At 40.5% G+C, this 21,991-nt stretch overlaps 1 protein-coding gene across 2 annotated transcripts in view; it reads left to right on the forward strand.

The window, feature by feature from the left end:
• Positions 1-21,991, forward strand: part of PTPRM (protein tyrosine phosphatase receptor type M) — a 771,664-nt gene that overhangs the window by 286,385 nt on the left and 463,288 nt on the right. For both annotated transcript variants that reach the window (XM_087438889.1, XM_004421085.3), the window contains exons 3-4: positions 5,329-5,600; positions 21,848-21,926. In XM_087438889.1, the coding sequence (XP_087295015.1) occupies positions 5,329-5,600; positions 21,848-21,926 (351 nt within the window). The remainder of the gene's footprint in view (positions 1-5,328; positions 5,601-21,847; positions 21,927-21,991) is intronic.

Below are 21,991 nucleotides of genomic sequence, written 5' to 3' on the forward strand. Positions count from 1 at the left end.
TTTAATGATGGGGTGGAAGGGAATAACTAATTATATGTAGTTATTACTGCTGTCACAAACAATGATGGAAGATAGTCTAATCAAAAGCATTTGCCAGTGGATATGATTAAGCTAAATTTAATTCACCCAAAGATTCAAGAATGCGAACATTGCATGTTCTCATAACGGAGTTTTCCTTTTCAGGGAAACCAAAATAATTATTCTTATAGACCTTCAGAGTCTGCATGTAAATACTGCCCCTTGCGAAACTGACTCCGTTACGTGGAGCTCTTTTCATTTGCCTGCAATGTTGCATTCTCTCCTTCTGTACTAGTGACTTAAGGGTGTTTTGTTATCTGAACACAAACAGAATTTCATGCTAATTTAATTCTGATTTCTTTTATTTATTTGCCCAGTTGGAGTGTTTTTTTGTAGGGAAAAAAAGTTGGGGTAAGGAAGTACCTACCGAGGGAGACCCAATTACTCTTTGAAAATGCATTTCCTCACAGTCAAAACATTGAAGTAGAAGGTGAAAATGACACATTCAGCCATATAGGGAGGTTTAAAAAAAACAGACTTAATAGTCTAAAATTGAATATAAATGCTTTGATTTCTTTAAGCAGTGGGTTGGTGAGTTGACTTTACTTTCATAGCAGATAGGTGATAAAATCTAACCATTAAAAGGCATCTCTTCCCTCCCACATGCCATTCCTTTATGCACAACTGTGAATTTACCCCAGGATTCTGGGTTGCTAGACTATGCTAAACATAAGCATTCACACTTTCTTCTGTAAACTCACTGTAAAACAATAGTGCGGCACTATTAGGAAATACTTGTGTTGCTGAAATGTCACCTTCTATACTTTGAAGCCAGGAGATAAGTCCTCATGATCACCCACAGAAATGCAGATCCCCTTCCCAAAGCTTAGATGTAGGGCCAAGATTAATTGAGGTGAAGGTTTCATAATATTTCAATACTTATGTGTTCCTCCCTCATAAGGAAAGGAAACTTAAAAATGACCACTTAGTCGAATTAGGATAGGACCAGGAGGGTTGTGAGGTGGACAGGTGGAAATCTATAGAGCTAAATGCTAAGGAATTGCAGATAATTTAGAGAAGCCGTGGATTTAGGAGGTGTGAGGAAACTGTTGGGGGAGGAAGAGTATCCTCTACCGACTCTGGGTCCTTTCTGGCTAGGTTACAAATTACATTGACATGAAACCAAATAGCAGGAGAAAATCAAACAAAGTTTAATAACATGTATATAAGGGAGAAACCAGGGAAATGAGTTTCTCAACAAATGATGGAGGTTTTCACCTTAAATAGATTTAGATAAAGACAAAGGAGGATGTTGGGGGTGGTGGAGGATACAGCTATGGGGGATTTAAGAGGGGAAGAAGACAACTCACAGGGAGATGAAAATGCAAATGTTTGTCTGACAACTCTTTACAGGGCCACCTAGAGAATGGCCTGGGAGAGACAGAATTTTTGATAAGATGGACTTGTTGGTGCCTTTCCTATCGCAGCATCTATTTTACATTATATTACAGCCATCATATGGTAGTGGCTCCTTCCTGAAACAGGCCTTCTATGTTAAATTCTTTAGGCAGTTTGGGAGAGGAAGCTCAAATATTCTTCAGAGAAAATAATCAAGGTAAAGAGACATATTTTGATCTCCCACAAAACAAAGTAATCATTATGATAATCGCCAGCATTTTTTGAGCTCATGCTATGTGGCAAGCATTGTCCTAAGTGCCTTCTATGTATGAATCCTTGATTGTGGAGGCTACATAGAAATACCAATTGAGAGCCTCTGGAGGAATAAAACAGAGAATTCTCAGGGGACCCTATCCCAGGGAACAAGTGTGGGTAAAGAGAGACTTTTCCTCTAAAAAACTGTGCATGTTGACATCAGAGTGCTGCTCAGTTGGTTTCTGGATAGTTTGGAAGAAGCGTAACTCTGCCCATGAGAGTGGGCAGTCCAGACGGCACTGCCTCCTGAGGGCCAGAACAAGAGAAGGCGGGAGACAGTGCGGGAGAATAAGCGTTTCCACCAGCGCCGTATGTGCTCTTGGAAAACCCCTGACTAATTTCACAGAATCACACACTAAAAATGATCGATCTTGTGAGAAAAATGGGGTTGACTACACAAAATCTATGCTGCTTTGTAGCCAGAGAACCAACAAAAACAGTAACAACCCTAATGAAAATACTGGCCCCATTCACTCCCCTCTGGTACTTAGGATCCCAGTGAGTCCGTCCTAAGCCCTGTGGCCTGGGCTCCAGCTTCCTCCTCCTCCCTAGAGAGGCCCTTGAAGTCATTGCCTTCTAACAGAGACCACTTTCTGCCGAGCTAAAAATGTGATCCAGGGTTTGCCTTATTCATCAGTCAGGGTTCTTTCCTTTTTAAACACAGGAGGGGAGCAGAAACGTCAGTTTCTTCACATGTTCTCGCAGTTTCCCAGACAGCTTAACAGAGTGGGAAGAGGAATGGCTCTTGAAACCACTAAACTTCTTGCCACTTCTTATGCTAAACGAAGGCAATTTTGCAGGATTTTTAGCTTTGTTTAAAGGCCATGATGTCGCCCCCTTTATCTGGGGAAAAATTTGCCCTGATCACTCTAAAACTTTAAAGTCCTGAAAAAAATCACCCATGAACCAAAGGGACTCCTGTGTTAGATGGATGTCACTGCCCTATGTGAACTAATCTACATTACAGAAGCATGCCTTATTTATAAAACAGGCTGTATTCTGGCTCAAAAAGGGGAGAAAGGAGTATAAAAATTAGGATCATTTGAGTATTTGTAACTTAGAATACCTGGATTTCACCTCAACCTCAAAATAAAAATTTCTATATACTTTGGACAGCTCAAAAGCTGAGAGAGCATTTTGTGCTGGAATGGAGCACAGTGGAGTAAATATTGGAGGATGGACTGTGGAACTAGGAAAATAGTATTTTGGGAAACTCTGGTGATTTACTGAACAGTAATGGTAGAAAGTTACCCAGCTTATGGCAACATGTGAAAAGAGGCTCCTGTGTTTCAGCTTCATCCAGGCATCCAAACTAGACTTCATGGGATATGGGAAACATGCACTTTTGCCGTCCTCTGTATATTGCCAGTGTTTACCACCACTGGCTACCCAAGTTCAATTGATCGAAACACTGCAAGAAATACTATTCTTGGCAGTGTGGCAATACTGAAGGTTTTGGTGATTCAAACTTGGCCTGATGGCCGTGTCATGCCTCAACCCCATCAGTAAGAATGTACATTCTAACTATGTTTTGGATAGCAGAGCCCCAAATGATAGAATATGGAATAAATCCACTTATATTTTAAGAGCAGAAAAGTACAATTTTAAACTCATGTTACAAACACCAACAGCCTGCTTTAGATTTGTGATGGGATTGGTGAACCCTGTGCATTTTGAAGATTACTTTGCATTGTGTAGACTTGAGCTAACCCAAATTATTTCAGTGATATTCTCTTGACACCTGTTCCCTTTCTCTGACCCCAACTCGTTCATAAATCACATTTGCAGTTCTTCCTCATTGCTGGGATACATGCCCCATAGATAATCCTTACCTTGTGGCTTGGCTTTCATGTTTCCAGGTGCATAGCATTCATCTCTTGAAAAATTGCTCTATTTTCACATAGCTACTCTGATTTTCCTTCACTGTCATGAGGGGTTTGTTTTCTTCATGTATGCTCAAATGGCACGTGAAGCAACATAGGGTACTGGAGTGTGACAATATGAGTAGTGGGCTGGAAACCCAGAGGATCACAGTTCTGGTCTTGCCACTAACTCATCCTAAAACCTGGATAAGCTGCTTCCTAATTTCTCTGTGACTCACTTCCTATTTATCTTAAATGGCATTAATGCTAGCTCACCTCATATAAGGGCATGGTGAGGGTAACAGCCATAAGCAAACATTTTATAATATTGATCCCTTAACAAAAGCCTATTAATTTATAAAGGATATATCTACATTTATGTTTTTTATTTAGTCCTTATAATAATTTTCTGGGAAAGGTAGTCTTCTCATTTTGCGGTTTAGAAAATCACAGTTTGTAGACAAGATAAAAATTCCACACTTTTTCTAGCATTATGTATGCATGTTTATAGATATGTGTTGATGTGTACCAAAACACAAACTATATGTACTGTACACACAAACATACATACACACACTACCGTGAAGATTGTGGTTCACAATCAGGGAAGTTTTCAAAAGAATACTCAATTGGAGTATTGAAGTCATGAGTCCAACCTCACCTGAGGTAGTATTTTTTTTTTTTTTTTGCATTTTTATACTCCAAATTTAGGTGTATTTCCCCCTTGGAGTTTCAATATATTTTTCCTCTCTGCTAAGGAGGACTTAGGATGTTTTCCCTTTTGTCATAGAACATTTTGCTTTTATCTTTCTTTATGTGATATATAAAATTCATACAATTTTTTTAGTTGCCTTTTTTGTTAATCTTAGACATGAGGAGGGCCCAAGTGACATCTCTGATGCCAGGGTATGGAAAGCTTGAATCCATGGGGAAATTCTTCAGCACTCATGGGTGGGTTAGTGCCATGGATGTGAAGATACTGAAAGCTCATAGAGTCTTCTGAGAAAGACCATCCTCCAATTTGCACAGCGAGTGCGTCACTGTGCTCAGTCATACCCCGTCATGAAAACACCTCCCCTGTCAGGGAGAAGTCGGTGGTCCCAGCAGTGGGCAGGAGTGGTGGTGCTGAACTGCAAGAGGATCATGTTATATGGACAACAAGGAGCGTCCTGGGGCTAATCAAGTTTTCTAAGATTCCAAAAACCACACCAATCTGTTATCTTTCTCTAGATTATATGAGAATCTTAATGTGGCTGTGATGACTAAATGGTGGTACTGTTATAGAATAGTGCTGTACAATAGAACTTTCTGAGATGATGGAAAGGTTCAATATCTGTGCTGCTCAATATGGTAGCAACTAGCCACATGTGGCTATTGAGCGCTTGAAATAGGACTAGTGTGACTGAAGACCTAAACTTTTAATATCATGGAATTTAAATTATTTATTTTTAGATAGCCACATGTGGCTAGTGACTACCAGACTGATCAGTGCACGTCTGCAAATTATGCATATTTTTCCTTAGGAGACTAATTGCAACGACATCAAGGGAATTTTCCATTTGCTGATCTTGAGAACACTTTGGGGGTAAAAAGGTATGAAAGAGATGGAACTTTTAAAACCTAAGTAAGATATGTGGAATTGCAGTGTCAACCCATGTAAATGATGGTGGCTTTTCAGAAATGACTGGAAAGTAGTGTTTCAGGTTGTGACTCTCCTTTGATTTTGTTTTTACAGGCTCTTTCATGTTGGTGAACACATCCGGGAGATCTGAGGGGCAGAGAGCCCACCTCCTCTTACCTCAGCTTAAAGAAAATGATACCCACTGCATTGATTTTCACTATTTTGTATCTAGCAAGAGTAATTCTGCTCCTGGGATACTCAATGTCTACGTGAAGGTCAATAATGGGCCTTTGGGGAATCCTATCTGGAATATATCTGGAGACCCGACACGAACGTGGAACAGGGCAGAGCTGGCCATTAGTACTTTTTGGCCTAACTTTTATCAGGTATGCTCTTTGATTTCATTTCACGTTTTGATGCATCCTCTAACTTCTAAAATTATGAATTGCTTTTATTAGTATAATCAAAGAAAGTATAAGAAGTGTTGGTATTTTTTTTATACCAATGTAAGGAAAGCTTATGCTATTTGATAGGGAGCGTATTAAGGCTTTGTTTTGTTGTTACACAACCTTGAGAAATGAGTAAAAAATACCCTTCAAACTTGTTTATGCATACATTGCGTTAAGAAAATAAAAGCAGTAACCTGCAGCAGGGTAGGAAGTGCTATCTGCAAGAAAATTTTACTTTCTGTATTAAGTAAGCCATGTCTGACCCAGGGAGATAGCACTTGATTCTACAAGAAGCAGCCCCTTCTCCCGTGAGTGGATCTCAGGAGTAAATGTGTCATTCAGAAGGGAGCCCTTGTGAAGATCAGCTAGTGAGGTGCAGGTCCCTGCTCCCACCCTGTAAGCAATGGGAGGAAAATACCATATGTAGACTGAGTCCTTGTCATGAAGGGGCTGCTGTCCTGTGATTTGGAATGTTCTGTTGAGACCCACTTGCCCACTTTGAGTTCTTGTCTAAAGTAAGTGAAGGGCGGAGGCCCAGGAGCAGTTAAGAAGTGGTAAAAAGCAATCCTGATGTCACATCCATTCTCTCAGAGAGTCTGCACCACAGAGCATCCTGCCTTGGGATCACAGGTGGGAAATTAGTGACAATGTCATTTGGCACTCTTTGTCCTTTTGTCCACAACACCTTTAAAACATAACTGGCTGTTAAGACTACTCCATTAATTTTAAGATAAGAGGATGCATTAAGAGGATTGCAATATTTTGCTTTTCTCTTTCTTAATTCCTTTGGCTCACTCAGGAGCCAACTGGAATACGTCTCTAAGATCATCTCTCATGTTGAATTGAGGTGTTCGACTAGACTCAGGGAAGGGAAAACTGGGTCTTCTTGAGGGCTGCTTGTCATCTGAATGGCATGAACAGTACCAGGAATCCATCCTGTGGGTTTGGTGTTTATTAGGGAAGATGTACCAATCCCAATTCCTCTGTCCCTGGATATGATTGTGGGAAGAAAGGGGCGGTACGTTTCTTGCTTTATTTATCTTTGCAACCTCATAGCTACAGCAGTTTCTGGTATGTAATAAATAAATGGAAGTGAAGAGGTAGTAAAAGCTTTGTTAGTCCACATGTAAATTGTTAAAATCTTTTTAGAGTACACTTCAGCAATACATTTTAAAAGTGTTAAAAATTTAGATATGTGTGAATTTAGCAATCTGCTTTAGGAATTCATCCAAAGGAAATAATAAAGAGTGGTTGCAAATAATTAACAAAGGATATTCCTGGCAGTTTATTTATGATAATGAAAAGTCAGAAGTAGTAGTAATCTCAACAATAGAGGATTAGTTAATTTATGCTACCACAGTACAAAAGTTCAATTTGCAACTATTAAGAATAATGTTATGGGGGAGGGCCGGCCCCGTGGCTTGGCGGTTGGGTGCGTGCGCTCCGCTGCCGGCGGCCCGGGTTCGGATCCCGGGTGCGCACCGAGGCACCGCTCCTCCGGCCATGCTGGGGCCGCGTCCCACATACAGCAACTAGAAGAATGTGCAGCTATGACAGGCAACTGTGTACTGGGGCTTTGGGGGAAAAATAAAAAAAAAAAATAAAAAAAGAATAATGTTATGGGGGACCTGCCCGGTGACGTAGTGGTTAAGTTCACGTGCTCTGCTTCAGTGGTCCAGGGTTCGTGGGTTCGAAACCCGGGCGTGGACTGACATACCAGCCGCTCATCAAGCCATGCTGTGGCAGCATCCCACATACAAAATAGAGGAAGATGGGCACGGATGTTAGCTCAGAGGCAATCTTCCTCAGCGAAAAGAGGAAGATTGGCAATAGATGTTAGCTCATGGCCAATCCTCCTCTCACACACACACATAAAAAAGGAATAATGTTATGGAAGATCATTTAATGATGTATTTAAGCGTATGTTGTGAAGTGGAAAATATAAGTATAAAGCAATATGTTTAAATTGAATTTATATACAAAATATATATATAAAGGACTAAAATAAATGCTGAAATAAATATGTTAAAAAGTGGTATCTCCCCAGCTAGTGATTTGAATTTTTTTCTTTCTGCCATCTGTCGTATTCTAAATTTGCCCTCATGTACACATACTGTTTTTACTTATAAGAAAAAAAAGAGGGCCGGCCCCGTGGCTTAGCGGTTAAGTGCGTGCGCTCTGCTGCCGGCGGCCCGGGTTCGGATCCCGGGTGCGCACCGAGGCACCGCTCCTCCAGCCATGCTGAGGCCGCATCCCACATACAGCAACTAGAAGGATGTGCAGCTATGACAGACAACTATGTACTGGGGCTTTGGGGGAAAAATAAATAAATAAAATCTTTAAAAAAAAAAAAAAAAAAAAAGAAAAAAAAGAGTAAAAACTCTTTTTTATTCCAGAGGGAAAATATCCTATTTAATGAATAACCTTTTTTATTAATGTATTCATAACCAATTATACGACTAGACATGGTATAATTCAAACATATGGCCTCCAGGACAAAGTTTCTTCTTTCCTAGGGTTAAAATGGAAGCAGGGAAGTGGGTTTGGCTAAGCTAGGCTTCAGAGGGCTTTTTTGTGGTGGACTAGGCTAAGAGGCTGAGTGTTTTTAGAAACTTCTTTTGGAGGAGACCTTCCAAAAGTAGAGCAGGCCTAGCTCTGTGAGGGCCCACTGCCCCTCTGGAACCTGCCCTGGGCTCCTCCGTAGTCTCCAGGCATCTGCTGGATCAACGCCAGTAGAACACACTCTAGACAGATCAGAAGGTATGTCCTGCTCACCTTTGCCCTGGTTTTCTGCTCTTTCATCTTAGTAGTGCCCACTGAAAACCTCTAGGAGTGAGCTCTCTGGGACCCTTCACAGCCTCCAGAGCCCAATGCATTGGATTGGTTTTGACATTGTCTACAATCCACATCTTACATTTTTATTTTGCCTTTGTTTTAGTCAGCTTGGGCTGTTATAACCAAATGCCACAGACTGGGTGACTTAAACAACAGACACTTATTTCTCAAGGTTCTGGAGACTGGGAAGTCCAAGATCAAGGTATCTGCAGATTCCATTCTTGGTGAGGGTCGTCTTCCTGGCTTGTAGATGGCCACTTTCTCGTCTTCTCATGGTACACTCATATGTCTCTCATCCTCTTCTTATAAGGACACTAATCCCATTATGGGGGCTCCACCCTCATGACCTCATCTAAACCTAATTACCTCCCTAATGCTTCATCTCCAAATTCCCCCACATCAGGGGTTAGGGCTTCAACATATGAATTTGAGGGGGCAGAACATTCAATCCATAAAGCCTTTAACACACCTAGCTAGACAGTCAAAATTAAAGGAATAATTTAATTTAGAAACAGTCTTAGGAGACAAGCCTTTAAAAAGGAATTAACAAACTATATTAAAAATAAGGTGGTCCTGTGTATCAGACCATTGTTATTTTCAATGAATTCTTACTTTCTTGAACATTTTGAATAAAATGTTTTGCCTTCCCAATTGTGAACCTCTGACCCTAACGCCTGTGCCCTCCCACTTCCCACTGTGACCTCTCTCACATTACTGAGCAGTGCATGACTTACCAAATGGAATTGGAACTTAATTCCCTTTATAGCTTTTTGGTTCAATGGGTGATTCATTAGAAATAGCTTCAGACTTTGGATTTAAAGGTGGATTTGTAGAGATTCTTTAATATAGCATTGCTGAGTGTTTAAGAACCTGGTGATCAACATCTGTAAATGGTTTGGATCCCCTGAAAATGCACTTGTTCGTTCAATTCCTAAGCACTCCAACCAAGCCTCAGCCTTTAAAGTTTTAACAGCACAGTTAAGGTTATACTTCCGTCTCTTTCCCCTTTATCTGCTGGGCAGTAAACACACTGAAGTCGTTACCCTAACAGTAACATAAGCTGTTAGGTAAATGGCACACTGTAGATGATACAAGAGAGATGTCAGCAGGAAACTCCCCAAAGGCTGAGCGATAGGCCTTAAAATTGCCACATAAGACCTGAATGATGTTTCCCAGTTTGGATGAGAAAGACAAGCTGTATTAACAGAGGTGAAGAAGAAGGAAAACACCTACCAGATCCTATTTCCACCCCTGGCCCAAGGTGTCAGCCTACCTGGAGACGATCAGAAAAATAAGTTGGCTGTGTTCAGGCAGCATTGCCCCAGGTAGGGGCTTCCCAGCTGCTGCCTGTGGCCCCCAGCCCATGGGGCTAGCACACCCTTACTGAAGAGGTGGCTGTCATATCCTAATGCTCTTAAAAACATGCATCATGCACAAGACTGTCCCCTTTTGAATCAGTCTCCCAGATAGATTTCTCTATAATGAGATCTGTACTAGCCTGAGGATGTGAGCCTGTGTATGTGACTATTATATTTCTAATCACAAAATGTAAAAAATACTTTTCTGGTATCACACACATGTGCATGCATGTGTGTGACATTTTCTTTTATGAACATGGTTTATAAAGGTCGATATACAAATGATGCATTACAGATTGGCTGTTTGAGAGCCCGACAGCTGAGGACAAGGTGATAGGGCATGGACATCTAAAGAAGGCGGTGCCCTTGAGAGACCCTCTCTCAGTGCACAGACTCCCCCAGACATCACCTCCACGTTAGTGTTTAGGCTACAGGATACATTATAGAGATCTAAAAAATTAATGTAAAGTGAATGTATAATTGAAATACCAGTGTATTAAAATAGTTTATATTCATATAGTACTTTATTTCTATGAGATACTTTTCACACTTTATTAAGTAGTTTTGATATAATGTAAGATTGATGAATTAACTCTTTTAAAGGAATTTCCTATTATAACATTGTTTGAAAACAGGCAGCCTCATAGTGTAGTAAAAGAACATATGCATAGGGTCCAACAGAACTGGATTTGAATATCCACCCTGTTTACTTGTAAGCTTGAGCAACTGATTTAAATGTGCTGAGCCTCACTTCCCTAATTATGGGACTAAATATAAAGACTGTGCAGGGTGTGAAGATGAAAGCAAAAGAGCATTTGGGATGTGCTGACCTCTCAATAAATGCTGGTAGTTGACTGAGGTTAAGATTTGTGGAAGACAGTAAAAAGAGAAAAAGCTACTAGTTGAGTGCTTTCCCCCTGCTAAGTTGCTCCTTCAGTGGGTTTAGTGGAATGGCAAAAGGTGTTCAATTAAAAAGCGTTCCGGGAACAAACCCTTTAGGGAAACATCGGGTGAAACGGAGTGAACAAGTTCCTTTCCACCAGAACATTCGAGGACTGCTATCATGCAAAAATGGGAGGTGAGGTTTCCTAGGGGTCTGGGTATCAGCCTTCGCTGGACTCTTTGACCTCATCTTGGGGAGCAAGTGCTCTGGGGAACATGATTGGGAACTGCTGTTCTGGGCTCCTTCCATCTGTCCTGTCCCTGACTCTCCTGTGCTTTTGTCAAGAATGTCCATTTCTCACTCAGTTTTGGCTGCAAAATACTAAGTCATTTTTCCTCTTGGTCAGAATCTGAGTCCTGTAGTAGTTGGAAAAGTGTTCTTGCCACATTTTATGTAGCTTTTCCTATTTATAGGAGAATAGTATTCTATAGGTACAAATCTAATGGTAACGGGCACAGAATGCAGCTAATTGCAGGCTAATTACTGTTCCTTAAAACATAAATGGTCAAATATTTGGTGATTAACAGATATTTAATTCCTTGATTAACGTTTGTGCTGATTGCCGCGACTCGGAACCTGCCCTGCGTTGGGTGGCGCGGTGAGAGGTGTCTGCTGCCTGTCTCCAGGAGGTCACCTGGGCTCCTCTACCTCGCCACTGCATGGAGACTTTGACTTCCTGCCAATTTAAGAATATTATTTTCCTCTCACAAGCACCCTCTTGCATTTTGTGCTGACTAACAAGATTTTCTCTGATTCTGCTTCTTCCCCTTGTCTCTCCTCTCTCCTGTCCCCACAAGTTTCCAGAGGCCACCTCTCGATTTCCCTGGGTTCCTAACTGTGCATGCACCTAGAGAGGCCACTGCGTCACACGCTCACTGCCTTTCTCCCCACTTTGGAATACAGCGATTCTGAATCCAGGCAGAGCCCAAGAAGGCAGTGATCTTGAATACAAATGGTTGCTTTGAAAAGAGAAAAATGCATCACCTGTGAAACCCCCTCCCGCATGCCTCTCAGTAAAGGGGTTGAGCTGGGGGTGGGTGGGCAGTGAGAGAGAGGATGTGAGGATAATGTTGTGGAATGATGAGAGTCTTTTTGTTTCTCTGGAGCCTCCCTGTAAAAACAAACAAGTTCCTTAGATGTACTGAAGTGTCCTGGAGAAGATGGAGAGTGGATTCCAGCTGAGCCCTGCTCTCAGTTCTCTGTGCAGTGAGGACACAAAGCAGCTTGCACTTTGGGGGAGGCTAAACCAAGATTGACCCTCTACCAGTCTGACACCTTTCCTGGTAAATGAGGAGCTGAGGGAATAGGAATGACTTGCTCTTACCCATCTGTTCACGTTAAGCTCCAGCCTTGATTCCCTGGACGGCCACCTCAGTTTCTTTGCTTTGTTTGCCTTCAGCCTTTACCGGGAAGTCATGGACGCCACCCTGAGTGGCAGCAGCTCCACATACGTTTGCTTCTGGAGACAGTGTTTTAGGTCTGAATAGGTGAGTGTTTTCCTAATTGTGTTCCACAAATGCCAGGCACGCGAAAAGGCATAAGTTGACCAAATGGGAAGAAGCCCTGATTTAAACAAAGTTGAACACATTCTGACCTGCAAGCCATTTCAGAGCCAGGGAGTGTTTCTGAATCTCCAGGAGGGACAAAGGTAGGTGCAGGTGCCCAGCTGGAGTTTGGGCTTTTGCAGAGCGTCTCTCAAGTCTGGTGTTCCCTGGAGCACTTGGGAAATACTGATATGTATCAGTGGAAAAATAGAACATTCCCTGACTCCATAAATTCCTTACCTTATCCCTTATTCCAAGTGCAGGACAATTGAGTTGCTTCATACCTCTAGGATGACGTAGGGAATTAGAGGTGGCAGTGAAATGGAACTCTGTCTCCAGCAGGAAAGCTATTCTAAGCGGTTGCTTCTGTCCTCTGCATTTTGTGCTTAAAAAAGGTGAACCGTATGTTTTAAGAAATCAGTAGGGACACACTAGGCTGGCACTTTCATGTGAACCCAGAGCTGCTTTAGGAAGTAGATCGATTCATGTGATGGTTTTCATCCTCAAAGATAATGTCTTTATTCATTTATTTTTAAAAACTTACCACATCTCTAAATTTCATTCTCAGCTTGTGCTTATTATTTTCTGATCAAGGATAAGGACTTCCTCTGGGTAAACATCTTATCCTTCGCTGTGGTCAGTTGCTTCTTGCTTAACAGTGCCCTGCCTTATAACTTTCCTATTTTTTTCCTCGACCTTGATTTTCTTTTATATCCTGTTTATAGAGTGAGTATGTGAGCTATGATTAGAAAAGATTTGAAAAGAGCACCAGTCCTTTCAAAAGTGAAAGGGAAAACAAAAACAAAAGTGAGGAAAGTTGTGTTTATTGGTAAAAAAAACAAAACAAAACAGATGGTCCTTTAAGAATGACTTAAATGAATAGGGCTGACGGGGCACCGATAATTTGTGAATCTGGTCCCTTGAACTCCTTTAACTTTGGGAAAGTAGACTTTTTACTTTACTTTGATAACCTGTCCATATAAACAAATGTTTCAATATTTTGTTCCTGATTTTTTAAGGTCACATAGTTTGTGGTTTTGCTTTGGCTCTTTATTATTACAGAAACTTTTCTTTTAGTGTATATGTTTTTGTTTTTTATTTAACTCATTTGGGAAAAAAACATGACAACAACAGTATCTGTAAATGGGAATTATCTACTTTTGCTTTTTATATAAATCAAAACCAGAAAGAATCTACTAGGTTATGTGTTGGGGGACAGACATATACTATTTAATCCCCTTTGTTCTAGGGAATTGACAAATGGCTTCCACCAACACCTTCTCTGCGGTGTTTGTGTTGGCAAGTAAACCCCTTTTCTGTGCTCACACGTAGTAAAGGAAAGTGGCAGCAGGGAAAGCTAATCTTGCTCTTCACTGAAGCAGGAGGATCGGATGCTGCAATGTTAAACTGCGTCCTGTCTCCTGTTTGGCAGCAGCTGAAGGACAGCCTGATGTCAAACCCCTCACAGGCCAGCATCCAGGATGGCTTTTCATGAGCAAATGAAAGAGCACCTGTGAGGGGTTTACCCAGTTGTTTCCTACCTGAGAGCAAATGGCCTTTCCCAAAGGCTCCAGAGACTCTGGGCTTATGACATCTTGTCTCCTGAGATGTTATTTGTTGAGTGACTGAATGAATATTGATCCTCTCACTTCTACGTTTCTGTACATCCTGTGACTGCAGATAATATCTGGGAACCATCAGCAAAATGAGTAGAGACTTCCCTATGCCCAGGCACTTTGATGGAAATGGGCACTCAGTGTGAATCCAAACACAGTCACACAGTTGACTCAGCCGTGGTCGTTCAGTTCTCTAAAGTCACCGGGAGCCCTGAGTGTGTGGGAATATGGGATTAGTCCTGCAAGCCTCTGGTCACATTTTCATCAACTGATCAATACGTAACCTTGTTTTAGGTGTGTTTCTGTTAAATACATCTTATTTAATATATACTATTGATTCTTAACATTGAACTCAGCCAACAGCACTGTGGCTTGTGTCTGAATGAAACCTCTCTCACACATGTATTTTCTCTCTAAGGCACATCACAGCCTTGCACTTAGGAACACCAGACAGCACTTCAGCACTGCTTGGGGCCATTTTAAATAGCAACATCATCAATAGAAAGCACAAAAATGTGAAAAACGTGGCACTAAATAGACCGAGATAAGGGCACTTGTTTAGGTATGAGAACTGAGAAGACGGCAGAGCATTACCTTGTTCCAGCTCAGCTGGGACGTGTGTGTTGGGCAACTCAAATTTTTGCTACTCTGTACATATCCACAAATGACCATGAAACCTGTGCAAATATTGATTTTGGGGTTTCAAATAAAGTAGTGAGTATGCAGATTCACTAAAGCAGAATCCGAGAATAACAAGGATTGGTTATATTTTCTGTTAAGCTAAATTCAAAAAAAACGTGATGTAAAATTAAATTCTGTGCCGTGGCAAAATTATTCCAAAATAAGATAGTATGGCTCTGTGATTCCATCATACTGATCCACCACTTGAGCTTTCAACTTTTCAAATAATCACAATTTAGCCTGGGCTAGAGGGCAAAGACAGTTTTCCTAAAAATGTGTTTTGGTAAAAATAAACAATAAACATTTAGCTGAAATCTAGCTAATGCCAAAGAACATTATGTAGAATGAGATCTGAGGGTCAGTTTTTAACATAAAAGTGTTATCAATTCTCAGTAGTTCAGTTTCTTTATAGAAGATTTGACTTCTAAATGAGTTAGGTTTTATTTTATTTTTAATTTAATTTTATACAGTATTTTGAGGTCTATAAAGTAATTAATTTCTATGATTTTGTTTTGGTATATTGCCATTAGGCACTTTTTAAAAAATTTGGTAACAATACTATAAGCTTAAGTGGGTATTTACAACATCACCCGTGTAATATAATTGGAACAAGTCCAGCCAGGGAGAGGGTTTCTGTCTGCCGTTGCTGGAAAACAAGGCTCCCACATGAAGCACAGGCATATTGTATTCAGCTGTGACAAACTATTGCTATTGACACATGCTTTCTTGTTATCTAGAGTAATGACAGTGTGTTGGTGAGCCAAGAAGGAAAGTTTTCTCTTAAAGCAGGATGCCAGATAGTAAATATTTCAGGCTTTGCGGGCCAGATGGTCTCTGCAGCGGCTACTCAGCTCTGCTGTTGTTGTGCAAGAGTCGCTGCAGACAGCACATCAATGAATGAGTGTGGCTGTGTTCCAGTACAACTTTATTTATGGACGTTGAAATTTGAATTCATATAATTCTCATTTATCACAAAATATTCTTCTTTTGAATTACTCCCACCCTTGAAAACTGTAAAAATGTCCTTAGCTTGTGGGCCATACAAAAACAGAGGTTGGTGCAGATTCGGCCCTTTGGCTGTAGTTTGCTGACTCTTGTCTTAAAATCTATATGTTAAACTATGTCATATAACTGGTCCTTGCATCTACATTTCCAGGTCAAATAGGTGATTACTACATTTATTACTTAAATCTGAAAGTAAAAAATTTAGAACATATATAGATATATATCTATATATGCATTGAAAGACATATATGTCTGTGTGTGTGTATGCATGGTTGTGTGTTTCATATATACGTGCATGTATATATAGGTAGGTATATATATGTATATGTGTTGTACATATATAGTCTCACATATCTGCTAGTTAAGGCAATTTGGTAACATGAAAAGAGTTCAGACTTGGAAGTAAAATAGACCTAGAATTACACCCTCTCTCTACAGTGTACTAGTTGTGTGACCTCAGAAATATTAGCCTTTTTGAGTAAATTCTACTCATTCCTAAAAGAAAGTTAATATTACCTGCTTCGTATGGTTGACTGGGAAAAATTAAATAATATATACGAAAGTTAACTGGGACATGGATATATGCAATATGGAAAAGTTTTTTGACTTACTGAATTTTTTAAAAGGAAAGACATGGTGTGGCTCCCTAAATAGAGCCGACCCTCGCTCCTAATATGGATTTGCATTATATTCTGTTCTGTTTGATAAAAATAAACACAGCCACATCCCCAGATCAATTCGTTACCCCTTTCTGTTTTCTTTTTCCAGTGGTGCCCTGCTGTTCTCCTGCTGTTGCTTCCCCTGACCTTGATCTTTTTGATCCTAGATACTGGCATTTTCAGACGTTCCAGGGGCCCCCGCTGGGTTCTGCGTACACTTGTTTATACTTCACTAGGGCGATACCTGTACCTTCAATAGAGTAGTCCGTTCTCTGACAAAAAGAAGGAAAAATATTTTTGCTTTTGAGGTTTTCTTGGTAAGGGTGCTGGCTAGAAAAAAGTACAAGATTGAAACTTGCCAGACAGCAAGAGTTCAAGACAAGGAAACTTTTTTATGGGATTCTAAATCTGTTTTTAAGAAACCTATTTAAGATAGGCCGCACCTTTTCAGCTGCATGTTTTAACCCTGTTGTTTGTTGGAAGCAACGAAGTAAATCTCTTAATGGTCAGGTGTTAAAATCAAGTTAGGTCAATCTAAGATTGTTCTACAGCACCTAAATTCAGATGTCGTCATTTAATCGTGTTTCAATACAAATCATACCTCCTCTATAATTGTGGTATGTGTTGAAACCTTTCTATAGTGAATTATAAACTTGATGAAGCAGCTAATAAAACTTGTACTCATAAGTCTTTTGACTGAAATTACTAAGAAAGAGCTGGAAAATGGTCTTTTGAAAAACTTACTTCAATTTTTGGAAAGAAATCTTGAAGTTATTCCTTCAGACTTGTAACACATAATCCACTTTCTTATGGATAGAACCTAAATGTGTCATATAGAATTTTTATTTATATGTTGTATATAATATGTATGTGTGTGCGCATGTGTGTGCAGACACACACACATAAACATATTATAAAGATTGTTTTTGTCTTTTTGTCTCTACAATGAGCTGTAAGTCAGTGCTGGAACCTGTGAGGTTCCAGAAGTTTACTCTCAGAGGTTTCTGATGAACTGAAAGGGGCACCCATTGTTTTCTTAGTGTATTATAATCAGTTACTGTCTGTCTTTGCTTTTTGGTATTCCAGTGGGAGGACTGGGGGGAGCAAAGAAAGTTTCCGAAATAAGCATGTGTTTAATTCCCTGCTTGTGGCCTTGCTGGCCAGTGATCTTGCTGGGGACGTGGAGTGCGTCGGCTTGTTGCTGAGTCTCTCTCTGCCTCTGGTCTGGTAGGGACACCTGTGCGTCCTTGCTGGCATCTCTGAGTTTATGCCAGCAGGCTGAGAAACTGTGAGGAATGTCGTGTTGGCTGTATCATAGGCGTCCCGGGTGGTTGGTAAGGAGGAGGTGACAGTCCTGTGGTGGAGAAGGGTCACATTCCTGTGAGCTCCTTGCTCCCACCTGTCATCTGGCCACTGTTGTCGTATTCTGCTCTTTCATTGTCTTCTTATTTTTTCTCCAGCTGAAGCTTAAATTTCATAAAATGGTCTAATTTTTTTTGGTTCTCTCTAGAGCATGTAGTAAATATTCTACTAATATTTGGGCAGTAAGACTGAGAATTTTTGAGGGTAAAACTTTTGTGAGTCATAACTTCTGTTAATGTGATAGAAGATAAAACAGATTCAGAGAGTTGAAGGTGGCTTTTCCAGTCTCTGATTTCTTTGCCTCCTTCTTTTCCCTCCCCTTTTACTTGGTAGGGCCGTGGCCTGTGTTGGTTTAAATAAAATATTGTGCATTAAATTTACACGTCCACTTCAAAAATGGATCCACATGAGCATGTGTTGAATGTACACCGTATTCTCAGAGTCAATGCATTCCTTCAAAACGGAGGATTATCCCATTTTTATGAGAAGCTTCAGGTCTTGTAGTTGATAAAGTAAAATATAATTTTCTGTAAGAAGAAGGACAATTTTGATGAGGAAAGGGGTCTTTATCTGTTCAGTTCCATGATATGCTCCAAGTGCTTATCACGGCACCTAGAATAGAGATGACACTCGTGGGAACCTTGAGTTGAACAAATGAATAAAAGGGAGGGGTGGGGGGAAGAAAGACACATGGAAGGAAGGAAGGATGGATGAACATTTCTGGGTTTGGCTTTCAAAATGTCTTTTTCATGGCCAGAGCGATGGTGTTCCTGGGTAGCCGGTAGTTGTGAGCATCAGTCTGTGCAGTGGCCACTCTGACCAGAGCAGCTGGGCAGTTCCTGCCCTGATTGCTGTTGCTGCCTCCCATGAGGCTGGATATGCCTGTTACCCAGGGGTCTGTTTGGAGGGCCTCTGGAAGGCTTTTTCCTATACTTGCTCTCAATGTTCATCTGCTTTTGTCCCCTCAATTGCTCTCCTATAGACATCAGTAAGAGAGAGAAATTAGCAAGATCCCATTGCAGGAATATCCGTGCATCTCTTTTCTCTGTATCATCAGTGAAAAAAAATATTAAACTTATGAACAGGACAAAGTTTTGTTTCATTTCTGTTTTTCTGTTGGGCCTCTCCTCTCCCCTGTGTGTTTTGTATTTTAGTGTGGTAACATTATGACGCGTTGTCCTCTAGTCTAGCAGGTGTTTCTGAGATGAATTCTTATCTAGGAAGCCCCCTGAGCTTTTCCATTTTGGGCTCTGCTGATTGCTTTCTCCGTTTTTGCATCCACTGCGCAAACATAAATAATGCAGTCCTGTGGTTGAAGTGTTTGTTCAGACAGTGTGTCGTAGCGAAAATATCATGATATTGGAAATCAAAAAGACTGGGTTTTTAAGTTAGATTTACAATAGACTCATTGCATGTTCTTGGACAATAACTTTGTATCTACATCCCTTCGTTCTTAAATGTGAAATCCTTGAAGAATTTTCACATGAACTAATAAATAAGATAATGGAGTGGTAGCTGCCTGGTGGATGTAACATGTAATGTGCTTAATAAACGGTAACTTATAATGATTTTTTTAGATTGAAATTTTTATGAAGATAATTGTGGATTCATATGCAGTAGTAAGAAATAATACAGATTCTTGTGTACATGTTACCGAGTTTCTTCCGATGGTAACATTTTGCAAACCTGAAGTATACTATCAAAACCCGGATATTGACATTATTAAAATCTACAGAGCTTTTTCAGATTTCCCGTTTTACTTGTACTTGTTCATGTGTGTGTATTTAGTTCTATACAGTCTTTTTCACCTTTTTTTTATGGTAAAATACAAATAACATAAGATTTATTATCTTAACCATTTTAAGTTCAGTGGTATTGATTACATTCACATTGTTGTGTATCCATCACCACCATCCATCTCTAGAACTCTTTTCATCTTGTAAAACTGAACTCTGTACCCATTAAACAATAACTCCCCATTCCTCCTACCCCCTGCTCCTGGCACCCACCCTCCTACTTTCTCTCTCTATGAACTTGACTACTCTAGATGCCTCACATAAGTGGAATCATACAATGTTTGCCCTTCTGTGACTGGCTTATTTCACTCAGCATAATGTCCTCTGAGTTCACCCATGTCATGGCACGTGTCATAATTCCCTTCATTTTTAAGGCTGAATAATAGTCCATTGTACATATATACCACATTTTGCTTATCCATTCCTCTGTCAGTGGAGACTTGGGTTGCTTCCATGTGTTAGCTGATGTGAGTGATGCTGCCCTGGGCTATACAGTTGTATTACCTGAGTACATTCGTGCATCCACCATCACAGTGGAGATCTTAAAAGGCCTACCATCACAGGGATTGCTCATGTTGGCCTTTTATAACCACACCCATTTCCCCTGCCCCTTCTCCCTCCATCCCAACCTCTGGCAACCACTAATCTGTCCTTCATTTCTAAAATTTTGATATTACACGATGTTACATAAATGGAACCATATAGTATGAAATCTTTTGTGATTCACTCAGCTTTTTCACTCAGTGTAATTCTCTGGAGATTCGTCCAACTTGCTAGGTCTATCAACAGTTATTTCCTTTTTATTGCTGAGTAGTAGTCCATGCTATATATGTATCCCAGTCTGTTTAATCCTTTACCATTTGAATGACATCTGGGCTGTTTCCAGTTTTGGGCTAATATGAATAAAGTTTCTCTAAACATTCATGTGCAGGTTTTTATATGAATGAAAATTTTCATTCCTCCAAGAGTGCAGTTGCTGGGTTGTGTTTTAAGACTTGTCTTCTTTGTATTACATGAGCTATGGTCTCTCTACTGATACAGTTTCCTGCTGTGTGTAAATGGAGGTTTAAAATAATGTCATGTAGACCTTTTTAGTAATTGCCTGAAAACAGACACCTTTAGACAGTCATATTAAGAAAATTGCGGGCTGGCCTGATGGCATAGCAGTTAAGTTCACGTGTTCTGCTTCAGCGGCCCTGGGTTCACAGGTTTGGATCCTGAGCGCAGGCCTGCTCACTGCTCATGAAGCCATGCTGAGGCAGCGTGCCACATAAAAGAGCTAGAAGGACCTACAACTAGGATATACAACTATGTACTGGGGCTTTGGGGAGAAAAAAGAAAAAAGAGGAAGATTGGCAACAGATGTTAGCTCAGGGCCACTCTTCCTCAAGAAAAAAAAGAGAGAAAATTGATAACCTTCTTACTGGTGGTTCTTTCTGCTTTGGCCTCAATTTCTCTTAAGTGGCTCCACCATCTCAAAAATATCATTCCTTCTGAGAACCTCAGAGCATGTTGCTCTTCTTTCTCTTACCCTGTTTCTCCCATGATCAAGCAGTTGCTAAAGCCCTCTTGGGTTCATCACCACCTCGGAGATTTTTATATCATTCTTTTCTTAATTCATACCTCTGCCATACGAATTTCAGTTAGCATAGGCTCTTCTCTATTTTATTAATATGATGTCTTTCCTGAAATCTCTGCCTTGTGAGTAGAGCCTCTGTAACCTGCTTACAGTTGACCTTTATAGCTGTAGGTCCCAGTTCTCCTCTTCATGGCGGTGGTCATGTCTGCCTCAGGGCTTTTGCACATGCTCTGGAAGGAGCCTTACCCTCTTCATACTGTTAGCTCATTCACATTCAGCTTTTAGCTCAAATGTCACCTCCTCATGGGAGGTCCTCTTGGTGTATGTTCTTCTAGTACCCTGTACTTCTCTTTCATAGCACTTATAGCAGTTTTTAAAATTTTAGTTGCATAAAACCTGGGGCCCCATGTGGTTCAGTCTGGTCATAGAGTCCCCTTAAAGGAGTTGACTAGAAAATACATTCTCATAAAGCAATTTAAATCTTAACATTGCCCCTGGTAAATGACTTTAAGCCTCTGTCTTCCAAATATCTGCTCTTAACCATGGTATCCCCCTTACCAGGGGAGTCCTTGAGGTAGGGTGCTATCTGACCCACCCATTCCCATTGACCTCCCTGGAAACTGTGTCTGGGTCTTATTTATTTTTTAGTCTTAGGATATGGAACATACTGGTAGATATTAAGTGCTCCATTAATGTTTGTCAGAAATACGAATGAATGAGTGAAATTACATGTCGTACATATAGGAGACATTCGGTAAAAGTTTGACAAAATGAGTGAATAATGTAAATCTTTCTCAATTTTCTAGGTGATTTTTGAAGTAATAACTTCTGGACATCAAGGCTACCTCGCTATCGATGAAGTGAAAGTGTTAGGACATCCATGTAGTAAGTGGCCTCGACTTTTAAGCATTCGGGTACATCGGCATGTTTACAGGGGCACTGTAACGTAA

Source organism: Ceratotherium simum, chromosome 14, assembly GCF_057802395.1.
Source record: "Ceratotherium simum simum isolate JZ-2026a chromosome 14, ASM5780239v1, whole genome shotgun sequence".
Taxonomy (NCBI): domain Eukaryota; kingdom Metazoa; phylum Chordata; class Mammalia; order Perissodactyla; family Rhinocerotidae; genus Ceratotherium; species Ceratotherium simum.